Source organism: Chiloscyllium plagiosum, unplaced genomic scaffold, assembly GCF_037043375.1.
Source record: "Chiloscyllium plagiosum isolate Xiang-an unplaced genomic scaffold, Cpla_swu_hap1 HiC_scaffold_21, whole genome shotgun sequence".
Taxonomy (NCBI): domain Eukaryota; kingdom Metazoa; phylum Chordata; class Chondrichthyes; order Orectolobiformes; family Hemiscylliidae; genus Chiloscyllium; species Chiloscyllium plagiosum.
In genome coordinates this window covers 61,964,127-61,977,388 of record NW_028270159.1, presented here as the reverse complement: position 1 = coordinate 61,977,388, position 13,262 = coordinate 61,964,127, and the positions used below count along the sequence as shown (strand labels likewise).

The window sequence follows — 13,262 nt, the reverse complement described above, 5'->3', positions numbered from 1 at the left end:
TTGTCGGTGCCTGTTGGCGGCGGGTGGGGGGGGGGCGTTAGCATCATCAGATTACACTGATTGTACCCATCTTCCTTATGAGCTGTATCCATATTACCTCAGTGGATAAGCCCTCTTCTCTGAGTGCAGCAGTGACATTCTCCCTAATGAGTAATACAATTCCTCCACCTCTTTTATCTTCCTGTCTTCCTCATCTAAAACACAAAACCCTGGCAAATTGAGCAGCCAACCATATGCCCATCTCAATCAAATCTCTGTAATGACCACTATACCATAGTCCCATGTCCTCACCCAGGCACTGAGCACGTCTGCCTTACCCATAGTATTCTTTGTGTTGAACTAAACACGCCAGCGCATCAGTGCCATTGTGTTCATTCACCTGTCTCTGACTGTCCTTCCTTTTGGAATTACTGATTCTAACATCTATCTTCACTTCAGTCCCTCCACTTCCTAACCTGCTGCTCTGGTTCCCAGTTGAAATGAACCTGTTTGTTTCGTGGCTGTAATTAATGTTAGTCTCCATGGATTCTACCTGTGACACTGGAGTAACTCGCTTTTCTGTTAAAAGCAGGCTCATGTCAATGTGACATTCCATAGGGTCAGTGGCAGCATCACCTCCGACACTCAACAGCTCCAGAGACGGGGAAAGGAGAGATTAGAATCTGAGAATAAAATCAGCTGGAATATTTCATCAATGGACCAGAATCTAGTAATACTGGATGTGAATGTTACAACAATGGACAGGACTGTATACTGGGATCTGTTGTCCCTTTCTGCTTTTTATGATAAGATTCCATTATTCTTGCGAATCCATTACATAATGTACATGACTGAATTCTTTTATTATCCCATCCTGGCTATTGTTGGCGTCCCTGGTAAGTCTCACTGCCCGGTTGTTATTTCTATAAACCATGTTTAACTGTTATTCTTTCCGCTTATTCTACTGCCCTTGCTGCTGTTATTACATCTGACGAGTCTCTGAATTCATCTTCCGCTCTGCAAACCATTGCTAACTGTCTGTCTTCTTTTTGATTCTGGGAGACACATAAGAGGGTCATTGCTCAGCTTCATCTGTAAACTACGATTCATTTTGTTCCTGTCATCATTCTTTATAGATTAGGAACATAAAATCACTGTCTTCTATTGTGGCAAAAAAAACTACATTTCCTTCATCTGACTCCATTCCACCCCTGGCCAATATCTGAAGGTGCAGCCGCCTTTCCACATATACAGTGATCCCTCTCTCCCTGGGCTGATTTCCGGGCCCCATATCCTGACCATTATTCATTGTATTTACTAAACCCACAAGAACATCTTTCACCGGATCAACCCAGCTGCTGCTTAACGCATGAAATGTGAAATCCAGTTTGGGTATTCCCAGGACCCTGCTGACCCCGTTCCCGTTCACAAAACTGCATCACCAAAGCTCACTCAAAGATTCCACAGTTTTTTCCCGAGGTTAGACCGAAACCGTTCCCTTTCTCATTCCCTGTGAGCTTCAATGTTAACTCCTATAGTGTCTCCACTTTAAAATCTCACACACGTGATGACATCTGTTCATGATATCGCTCTATCTCGTTCTGTCTCATTCCCAAATCTCTGTTAGTTGTTTATGTTTAAACTGATTTCTCTCTGCTCTGTCTCTAATAGCGATTTTCACAGCTGCACTCCCTCAGTATTTGTCTTTTACAAGTGCATCACAGATACAGATATAGAGACATGAACTCAAGGAAGCACCACTTCCAGTCATTTACCGCAGAACCTGGAAATTTCCCCATGCTCGGTCACTATCTAGTGCAGGTATACCGAGCAAGAGAGTGATCAGTGCCTGCTTCCGTGCTGCAACTAGTCCACTTTACTGATCAGTGCATCAGCGTGGTCGGCAAAGTGTCTTCTGTCTGGTTTGGTTATGTCTCGACTCGTTCTGCTCTGTAGATTCAGATTAAAGTATAACTGACCGTTTCACATGATCTCACAGTCTCATTATTAAATTGTTCCATTTTGCAATTGGACTCCCGAAGGCTACACTCCTCCAATTAGTCCGAATACCCTGATTGTACCCAATATTTCGGAAACTTCTACTCCAGTAAGTAATGACCCCATTCTAAGGTGAATGTTTATCCTTGCTGTATCTTTCCCTGTCCTCGTTATTTTGCCCCTGTGTATGCAGTGCTGTGTTATGAAGCTCAGAAACAATGAATTTGAATGTGTTGGGGTATCACCCATTTCATCGGGAGCTGGCTGTGAAGCTCCATATTGGAAAGGGGTTTCAACCCCGCATTGACTCCCGGGTTTGAAACTTGCTCTGTGCCTGTGCACTGAGCGCCTGTGTTCGTTACTCTGAGCTGATCACGTGGACAGCAACATGCTGAAGCCCTTCAGTTATTATTGCAATGGACCCAGCAAGTAACTTGCTGGAAATAGGCACTTCAATTAATTCTGTTCCTGGAAAGATAGTGGAAGGACTGGAATGTTTTGCTGGAGATATTTCAGGGAGACCTGAGTGTTTGACCATACAATTCAGAATGAAGCTTAGGGAATGTAGTTACAATGTGTCTTGGTTTTGAACATTCACAAAAAATGGAGCAGAGGCTGCAGAGTGTGGAAGCTCTGAGAGCACAGCCTGAATGGGTGTGGGGAAAGAGATCTGTCGGATCCATCCCGGGTTTGCGAGGAACAGCTTACCAAGCTCCAGCAAACCCAGGAACAAAGTGGAAAGGGACCCTGGAAGGATGGGACCGAGCTCTGTGATCACCTCTGTGCTGAATCAAACAACATCTGAATTTAGTTTCCATGATTTCACACGAGATTATTGTTGGAAACTGTGAGAAGACAATTAATTTCCCAGGGCCATGGAACACCTCTTAAAAACCCAGCCAATGAGGCAAACCCTAACACATAGCAAATGTGAGCAGGAGTGTTGGATTCAGAGCATTCCTAAGCCATTAGTATGCTCTCAGTAGACTGCTACTACTTCCATCTCAGATCCTTTGATCCATTGCGATCTATAAACTATTTCAGAAGCATACTTGAATGGTTTGGCCTGAACATCTTTCTCGGCTGAGAATTCCACAGGCTCACCTCTCTCTGGGTGAAGAAACTGCCACTTATTTCAGTCCTGAATAGCCTATGCCCTAACCGTAGACTGTGACAAATGATTCTGGACTCACTGTTCAGAAGAAACATCCTTCGTCTGTTAACCTGCTCAGACTTATTCACAATTTTACAAATTTGATGAGATCCCCTCCCATTCTTCTGAAGGCCAGTGAGTATAATCTTAGTTGATAGTCTCTCTTCGTACCACAGTTCTGCTGTGCCAGGGGTTAATACAATAGTGATAGATAATTGCACTTTGGACTGGAATCCTCTTGCTTAGAAAGCCAACATGGCACTTGTCTTCTTCTCCTCCCACTCACCTGCATGTTCACCTTCATTGTCTGGTACAGAAGGGCACTCAGGTCTCATTGCAACTCCCACATTATCAATCTATCAGTGTATCAATAATAATCTGAATTTCTGATTTGCTGAAGTGGCTAACCTCACATTTATCCTCATTATACATTATCTGCTATAAATTTGTCCATTCATTCAACTTGTACAAAATACACTGAAATATCTCTGCTTACTCCTCAAAGCTCTCCATCCCAACCAACTTTGCGTAGTCTGCAGTTCCAGACATAAGATGTTAAGTTCCCTCATGTAAGTCATTAATATGTATTGTGAATAGATGAGGTAAATTATTGATCCCTGTGCTACCTGAGCAGCTACTGCCTGTCTCTCAGACGAATTCCCATTTCTTCCTGTTCTTTTCTGTCGTCCTCCAATTGGCACGTTCTTCATGCCAGTACTCTTTCCTCAATTCCACACCCTTTAGTTTTACATGCTAATCTCTATGTGGAAATTCTAAAGGCCTTCTGAAAGTCCAGTTAAGCCTTACAATGGCCCCTCTGACCCACTTTATTATTAGGTCCATGAAAATGTCTAGTAATTTTCACAGAAAAATTACTTTTCGTAAATTTGTGCTGAGTTTGTCTGATCTTGCCACTGCTATCAAATGGTTTCCAACAGACTTTTCCCCACTAATGGTGTCAGCCTAACCAGTCAATAATTCCCTTTGACTGCATTTCGAAAAAAAATAGTGGTGTCCCATTTCTCAACTTGCAATTGGTAGGAACTAATCCAGAATTCAGAATTTTGAAAGACAACCACTGACTATTTCCAAGGTCAATTCCTTAAGTGTTCTGTGATGCCCCTTATTGGCCCTGAGGATCATGGGGATTTATTCTCATCAAGTCCCCCACCATCTTTTGCCCAGTAATCATTCAGTTCCTCTCCCTTCGAGGATATGTGTTCTCCAACAGTTGTATTATCTTGTTTGTGTCTTTCTTAGTGAAGCCAAACCCAAGATATCATGTGAAGATGAAAAAAAAGAGTTAATTAACGTCTCTAATAAAATAAACACCTTTGCAATAAGTAGCCTGTGGGATAGTGATTAAAATAACCTTAAAATAAAGAGAATAATTGAGCTGTAAATGCTGTTGCGGGAATAATTGTGGACAATTTAACTTCACAAAACTTTCACAAATCAAAATGTAAAAGGCAGAATTGAGAACTGATTTAGACAACCATTCTTTCTTATATTCATTTTGTGGGATATGGGTGTCACTGGCTGGCCAGCAGTTATAGCACACCCGTAGTTGCTCTTGAGAAGGTGGTGGTGAGTTGCCTTTTAGAACTGCTGCAGTCAATGCACAGTGAGTTCAAACAAATGCCATTAGGAAGGTAATTCCAGTGTTTTGACCCAGTGACAGTGGAAGAACAGCGATATATTTTCAAGAGAGAATGGCAAGTAGCTTGGCACCAGGATTTTGGGGTGTGGGGGTGAAATTGAAAGTGATGATGTTCCTGTGTATTTGCTGCTCTTGCCCTGGTCACAAGTGGCTGTGAGTTTAGATGCTGCTGTCTGAGGATCAGCCCATCTTGTGGATGTTACACTTTGTGGCCACTGAGCGTTGTGGTAGACGAAGTAGATGCTTGTTGATGTAAAGTTAATCTAGCGGGTTGCTTTGTCCTGGATGGTGTCAGGTTCCTTGAGTGTTGTTGGAGTTACACCATCCAGGCAAGTGGGAAGCACTCCACCACACTTTGACTTGCTCCTTGCAGATGATGGACAGACTTTGGGGATACAGGTGGTGAGTTACTCACATCAGTATTCCGAGAAATGACCTGCTCTTGTAGAAAATGTGTTTATGTGTCGAGTCTAGTTGAGTTTCTGTTCAATAGTAATGCCCAAGCTGTTGATCACAGGAGAATCAGTGACAGTAACACCATTGAATGTCCCGGGGCAGTGGTTATATTGTCTCTTACTGGTCATGGTTGTCGTCTGGCATTTATGTGGTGTGATTGTCAACCCAAATCTAGGTACTGTCCAGAACTTATCGCATTTGAATGTGGACTACTTCAGTATCTGAGAAATCTGGAATGGTGCTGAAGATTGTACATTCATCTGGAAACATCTCCACTTCTGACCGTAGATGAAAGGAAGGTCATTGATAAAGCAGCTGAAGATGTTTGAGCCTTGGACACTACCCTGAGGCACTCACATAGAGATGTCTTCGAGCTGAAACAACTGACCCCAGAAACCAAAACTATCTTCCTATGTATCAGGTATGACTCCAATTAGGGGAAGTGCGCCCGCTGATATCCATTGATTTCATTTTCACAAGGGTTCATTGATGCCATACTCGGACAGTTTTGATTGAGGACAGTTTTGATGAAAACTCTTTTCTGAAACTACCAGCAAACAAGTTATTTTCGAGCTGGGAAAAATATTGTGGCGGGATAAATAATAAAATCATATTAGAGACAGAATTGAACTTCAAATGCTGTAGTATTACATACAGAGTCAATTTGGAAAGACTTGACTCAGATAACCTGAAAATAAAACATTACAACATTGTGAAGACGTTGTGGCAAAGGTTGAATTTGGAAACGTAAAGGCAGAGAAGTAATGGAAATGTGCAAGGAGATATTCCATAACTCTTCAGGAAGGTATAAGAGATGTATTCTAAATGATGACATGAAACTAACAGTAGATTAAAAAAGGAATTTGAAATTTGAAAAACATTTTTAAAGCACAGAATGGCTAAAGTAAAATGTTATTGTTTAGATGGGCTGTAAATATATTGCTATCGTCTGTCTCAGCAAAAGCTAATTTAACCAAAACTGTTTATGTCACCTGGTCAGAGACTGATAGAGTCATAGAGGTGTACAAAACAGAAACAGACCCTTCGGTTCAACTCATCCATGCTGATCAAATAGCCCAACCCAATCTAGTCCCACCCATCAGCACCTGACCCATATCCCTCCAAACCCTTCCTATTCGTATGCCCATTCAGATGCCTTTTAAATGTCGCAATTGTACCAGCCTCCACCACTGCCTCTGGCAGCTCATTCCATACACATAGTACCCTCTGCATGAAAAGGTTGCCCTTCAGCTCTCTTTTATATCTTTGCCTTCTCACCCTAAGCCTATTCCTTCTAGCTCTGTTCTCTCTCACTAGTATCCTTACAGACAGATAAGGAAGGACACCACTTTGACTGGGACAACACATCCATTCTCGGACAAGCCAAACAAAGACATGCATGATAATTCCTAGAAGCATGCATTCCAACCAGAACTCTATCAACAAACACATCGAGTTAGACTCCATCTACCACCTCCTGAAAAAAAGAACAGGAAGTGACTTTATCGAAGGAAATGACATCCCCAAACTGAAGAAATCCAAACATATAAATAGAAACCAGGAATTATCAGCTGTGCTTCGTCTGAGGCCTACTGATGATGTTACCTAAGAGGGTGACGAAACGTCTGGAAATGAACCTTTCACCTTAGTGAGCAAACCTACATTCATAATCTATCCTTGTGACTAAAATTATTTATTCCTGCAAAGATTTTCATACTGCAACCGTTTTTAAACTTTTCACTTTTCCCGAACTGCTCATAATTATGAAATACTCCGGTTGATGGTGAATTAGTGTTTTATCATCATAACCTTCTCGATTTTGTATTCTACACTTCTATTCAATGAGAACAGGATCCTGAGTGTGTATTACTCTGCGCTGCCACCATCAGTGATCTGTGAGCAGACAACTCCAGGGTTCTGTGTTCTTATAATTCCTTTAGAATTGTTTTATGCTGCCTCTCCTCATTAGTTCTTATCAAGATGTATCAATAAACACTTCTCTGCATTAAGTTTTGTCTGGCATGGCGTTGCCCACTCTATCACTCTGTCTATGCCATCTGGAAGTTTATCAGTTTCCTCGTATATTTTTGTGCTCAAGCACTGGAGTGGGACTTGAGCACAAAGCTTATTGTCATAGGAGAGCGGATTACTAACTGAGACACAGCTGTTATTCAAGGTGGTGAAAGCCATTACATAAATGCACAAATATTCTTCTATTGAATATATTTCCTCATGTCATATTCATTGAGGAGGAAATATAAATCAGGGCGTGTGAGAACTTGCTGCTCTAGTAAAGTAGCTCTGTCTCATCTTATGTAGTTCCCTGACCGGCCAAACAAAGACTTGGTTTAAGATGGGATCTCTGACAATTGCAGCACTCCATTAACATTGCACTAAAATGTCAATTTTGAGTATAAGATCAGATGCTCGAACAGGCACTTAGTCATGACCCTCTCAATCTGAGCTAAGAACGCTGTACCTTAAAACACACTTTCACTAAAAACTTCAAAGAAATCACTTTAACTGTGCTTTTACAAAACTCTCCTTTTGTTTTGCCCTTCTCAGTCTCATCCTTTTTCATCTTGTGTTCTAATAAGCTCTGAAACATTGCATTTAGCATGGAGCATATTGGGGTGTTGGAGTTCATATGTATTCACATATAGAGGATTGCAAACATGCACTAAACACATTGACCAAATATTGATGGCACCTTCACATTGTAAAATAGAAACATGCTCCTAGTTGTGAAGCTTGTGGAATTCTGACAGAACCTAAAAGGCAAAAAAGCTAGGTTGACGCATCCTGATTGGGAATGGTCTATTTTCATTTCTTGAAGGTAATAGGCTTGCAAGTGAAATGGCAACAGTTGTGTGTAATGTGTTTATAGAGGAATGATCTCAAAGGCAGGACGGCAGAGTGGGTCTGACTCTGCTTGTGCTGTTATATGAGAGAATTACTCGGAGTATTTCTTAATCTAAAATTGCACTGAATTTCAGTAACAACCACTTGTTGTCTGTTTGATGCTAATGACCATGTACTGCTGAAAATGACATATGTTTGAGTTTTGTAACTATCAGAAGAGCAGTGGGTAAATGGGTTCAGAAATAGAAATTAATGTTTGAGATTGTTTTTATTTGTGACACATTTCTGTACAAATATAGTCTGTACCTCAGCTCAGATCTGATGTTATTTGTCCTCGAATCATGAACTTTGCTCACCGGGTCTTTCTTTATTTTTTGCAGTTAACGTAATAGCAATTGTGATTATGTCTCAGGGAAAGTGTGGACTCTCCACTTGCACCACTTGCTACCTGGTGGCCATGGCATTTGCGGATCTTCTGGTCATTATAACTGAGATCATACTCCGCCGAATCAATAATTATTATTTCCCATTGAATGTCATGAAGCTCACTTCTGTGTGTCGACCTCTCTATGTTGTGATCCGTGTAGCCATAGACTGTTCCGTCTGGTTCACAGTGACTTTCACTTTTGATCGATTTGTCGCCATTTCTTGCCGGAAACTAAAATCGAAATATTGCACCAAAAAAACTGTGACTGTGGTTCTAGCAACAACTGGCATTCTCCTATGTTTAAAAAACATTCCCATTTACTTCAGATATAAACCTAAGTGGGTAATTAAAAATGTAGAATGGCGCTGTTCTAATAAGCAAATCTACTTTAGAGATCCAAGGTGGATTGGATTTAGGATGATTGAAAAGGTTTTAACACCATTATTACCATTCGGTTTAATTCTGTTAATCAATGCCTTGACAGTCAGACACATTTTAATGGCCAGTCGAGTCCGTATGGGACTGAAGCATCACAAAAAAGATGAAAAATACAGCGACCAAGAGATGGAGAGCAGAAGGAAGTCAATGATTTTACTCTTTACCATATCGGGCACCTTCATCCTCCTGTGGTTTGTTTACATTATTTGCTTTTTTGATTTTGATGGTTCCGTGGTCAATTGTGGTGGGATGTTGGAAGTGCTTGCCTATATGCTGAGAAATTTAAATTGTTGCACAAACACGTTTATTTACGTGGCTACTCAGTCCAAGTTCAGAGAGCAGTTGAAGAGCATGTTGAAATATCCCCTAATGTCTATTCATAAATTCGTGAATAGACAAAACAACTCAGAGCAGCACAAATATCCAGACAGCAATAGACAAACATTAATCCCTGGGTTACAAAACCAGCTTCACATAGCCCTAAACAATGGAAAGTAAAGGGATGTAGGGGGGTGGGGGGCGTAGTTAATCAGCCTGAACTATGGATCAGCAACATGGAAGAAAACTGGGGAAAGAAGAAACATTGTCAACCCGAGAACGAGAAGGACAGGGCCTGAATGAAACCACACATCAGAGAGTTGGCAGTCAAGGGTTAGATATTCACTTCAGAGGAATAGGGGTGAGAAACGTAGAACAAAGAACAAAGAACCAATAATATTTACAGCCCAGGAATAGGCTCTTTGGGCCTCCAATCATGAGCCGATCCAAATCTACTGCCTAAACCTGTCGCCCAATAACTAAGCATTTGTATCCCTCTGCTCCCCACCTACTCATGCATCTGTCCAGATGCATCTTGAATGAATCTACCGTGCCTGCCTCTATGACCTCTGCTGGCAACGCATTCCAGATGCGCACTACCCTCTGTGCTTGCCGTGTGTATCCCCCTTAAACTTACCACCTCTCATCTTGAAAGCATGACCTCTCATTATTGAATCCTTCACCCTGGGAAAAAGCTTGTCTCTATCCATTCTGTCTATCCCCTTCATGATTTTGTAAACCTCAATCAGGTCCCCCCTCAATCTCCTTTTTCCTAATGAAAACAAACCTAACCTACTCAACCTCTCCTCATAGCTAGCACCTTCCGTACCAGGTAACATCCTCATAAACCTTCTCTGCACCCTCTCCAAGTCGTCCACAAAGGAGTCAGAGCAACACACAATGTTGCGAGAGGTGGCAAGCAGGATCACAAGGAGACCAGTAAATAGAGAATTTCTGTCAAAAGGAAAACAGCGAAATATATAAGGAAACGATAGGATGTGACTCTTGGAAGAGGATGTGAGCAGGATTGCTGAGGAGAATGACTGGACGGTTTGGAAGGAATAATAAGAATCAGTCACAGGTTTCCCTCTTACATTCTCAAACCTGTGCATTTCTAAAAACAAATGGAGTTTGTGAACAGCATATTCTTTCAGCGCATTACTATTGTTTTTGCAAACAAGTAATTGTTAATAATCGTATGTTTAAGATGGCGATGAAGAGGACATTCATCTCGAAGAGGGCAGTTAATCTGTACAGCTCTAACACAGAGGGTTGTCAAAGTTAGAACAATAAGTATATCAAAGCTAACACAAACAAAATTGCAATTATTCAGGGACTAAATGGCTCTGGGTCAAAGACAGGAGAGTGGATTTGAGGATTATCAGATCAACTCAATGAATGGAGAAGCAAATTCAATTCACTGAATGGTATAATTCTGCTCCAATGTCTGATGGCTTTATCATCATTGATTCCATGGATACCACTCTCCAGTATTCCTACGCTGCTGTCCCTATTTGAATCAGCAATTAACACAAAAGTTTATCTTTACCTCATTCATTTAACACAAGTCTGACAAACAATAGATCCCGATGTCATAGGACGTCTGGAAGGTCTCTGCAAACCATGGACTTGATGTTAAAAACATTATTTTTCTCTTTAACAATTCTGTAATTACACGAAATGTTTCATTCTCTGCTATCACATGTACGCTTTTTAATCCTCTCCTCTCCCTATCCATAACATCTTCCAGGTGTGAGGACAACCTGTATCACAGTGAACTGCATGAGGCCACACAACCATGCTCTCATGCAATCATCTTAAAAGCACAAAAACGCTCCCTATTTTGGTAACATCCTGCATCAACTATAACTTGTACAATCTCCAGATAATTCTCCATATTCACCTTGTTAATGAATAAGCTGCCATCACTTCTCCAATCCTTCATCGTGCTGTAAAGGTGTCCAGGCCCTGTGGCCCTCCATATTTTTGTAACTAACTCCAGACTCGGACACACCCTATCAGTTGAGGACATTGCCCATAAACACACACTGTCCTTAACTTTGTAACCTTGTCTCCAACTTACAATCCTTTGTAACATTATAACCTGTTCGAGACTCAGTAAACTTCCTCCACTGTGCATCTTCCTCCAGAACACCACAATTCTCCCTCTGTTTGTAACCTACTTCACATGTTCAACATTCCCTGTCTCTGTAACCTCTCTCAGTCCTTCAGCACTCACCATCTTCAGGAATTCCTCCAGTCCATGTAAAATTTCCTCACTGAAGGGTGAAATGTTAGGGAGTAAAATAAAAGATAATAAAAGCTCAGCGTTATAAGTGACAGAAAGGATGTACTGATTAAAGCAACAGAGCCCATAGTGCTGAAAGACTGCAAATACAGAGAGGGCAGATGACCAAGAGCAGGAATTGAAGATGCAATGAATGGCCTTGTCCCCTCACTATACTGACAGTTATGACAGCAAAGCAGACTCTACGTTTATTGAGGTCAGGTGTAATTAAACAAATAGGATTCTGAAAGTTAATATTGGATCTGCAAATACTGTTGTGATTGAATTCTGAATCCTAGTGGTAACACACAATGCACTGACTGGGCTAAACACCAGTGTAAATTCTTAAAGTCAGTGTTTGCGCTGCACCTTCCGACCACTTCGTGCATCACATGATATTTAGTGACAGCTCATTAGAAAGTTTGGTGTTTCGAACACAATGTAACGCTCTTTGAAAAAACCACGTTGTGACATCAAACTTTTCTTCCGCCGCCTCTGTCTCCAAGCTTCCTGTTTCCACTGAGACTCCCGCACACCCTCCGAGGACCCCTTCCCCCATTTCCAACACACCCCACCCATGTGGACACCTCGTGCTGGTCTGTTACCAGGCCTTGATCTCTGTATTTCAAACTGCCAGTGCAATATTAAAAGCCTCAACCTGCTCTCCCCCCTCACACAATCCAACCTCTCAACTTTGCAACACGCAGCCCTCCACTCCCTTTGCTCCAACCCCAACCTCACCACCAAACCAGCAGACAAGGGGGCGGGGGTGCATTGGTAGTTTGGCACACAGACCCTAACACCGCTGAAGCCAGGCGCCAACTTGAAGACACCTCTGCCTACTGCTCGCTTGACCATGACCTCACCTCCCACCACCAAAAGATCATTGCCCAGACCATACACAACCTCAACACCTCAGGAGATCTCCCACCTACAGCTTCCACCTCAATGTTCGGGAATACCATCCTGCACGGTTCACCCTCTACCCAAGATCCATAAGCCTGCCTGCCCTGGCCAATCCATTGTCTCAGCCTGCTCCTGCCCCACAGAACCCATCTCCAAATACCTTGATACTGTCCTAAACACCCGATCCGTGAACCCCCTACATACGTTCGGGACACCATCCATGCACTCCATGTCCTCCAAGACTTGCGTTTCCCTGACCCCCAATGTTCATTTACACCATGGACTTACAGTCCTTATACGCCTCTATCCACCATAACAAAGGCCTCCAAGCCCTCTGTTTCATCCTCTCCTGATGTCCCCACCAGTCCCCTTCCACTGACTTTCGCTTTCGTTTGGCTGACCTGGTCCTCTCACTCAACAATTTCTCCTTTGAATCCTCCCAATTCCTCCAGGAGACAGTCGTATCCATGGGCACCTGCATGGGCCCCAGCTATGCCTGTCTCTGTGTTGGTTACATGGAGCAGTCCATCTTCCGCAGTTACATCAGCACCATTCCCCTCCTTCTCCTCTGCTACATTGATGACTGTATTGGTGCCACCCTCGTGCTCCCACAAGGAGGTTGTATAGTTCATCAATTTCACCAACACATTCCAGTCAGAACTTAAGTTCACGTGGACAATCTTGGACACCTCCCTCCCATTCCTGGACCTCTCAATTTTCATCAACTGTGACTGACACAACACAGACATCTTCTCCAAACCCACCGACTCCCACAGCT

General features: G+C 42.3%; 1 protein-coding gene across 1 annotated transcript; it reads left to right on the top strand.

Annotated features, from left to right (window-relative positions):
- Positions 1-736: 736 nt before the first annotated feature.
- On the top strand, positions 737-9,471 carry LOC148146274 (putative G protein-coupled receptor 139). Its single transcript, XM_087998625.1, has 2 exons — positions 737-875; positions 8,489-9,471. Exons 1-2 carry the CDS (start codon positions 737-739, stop codon positions 9,469-9,471), a joined length of 1,122 nt encoding a protein of 373 aa, XP_087854751.1.
- Positions 9,472-13,262: the final 3,791 nt, after the last annotated feature.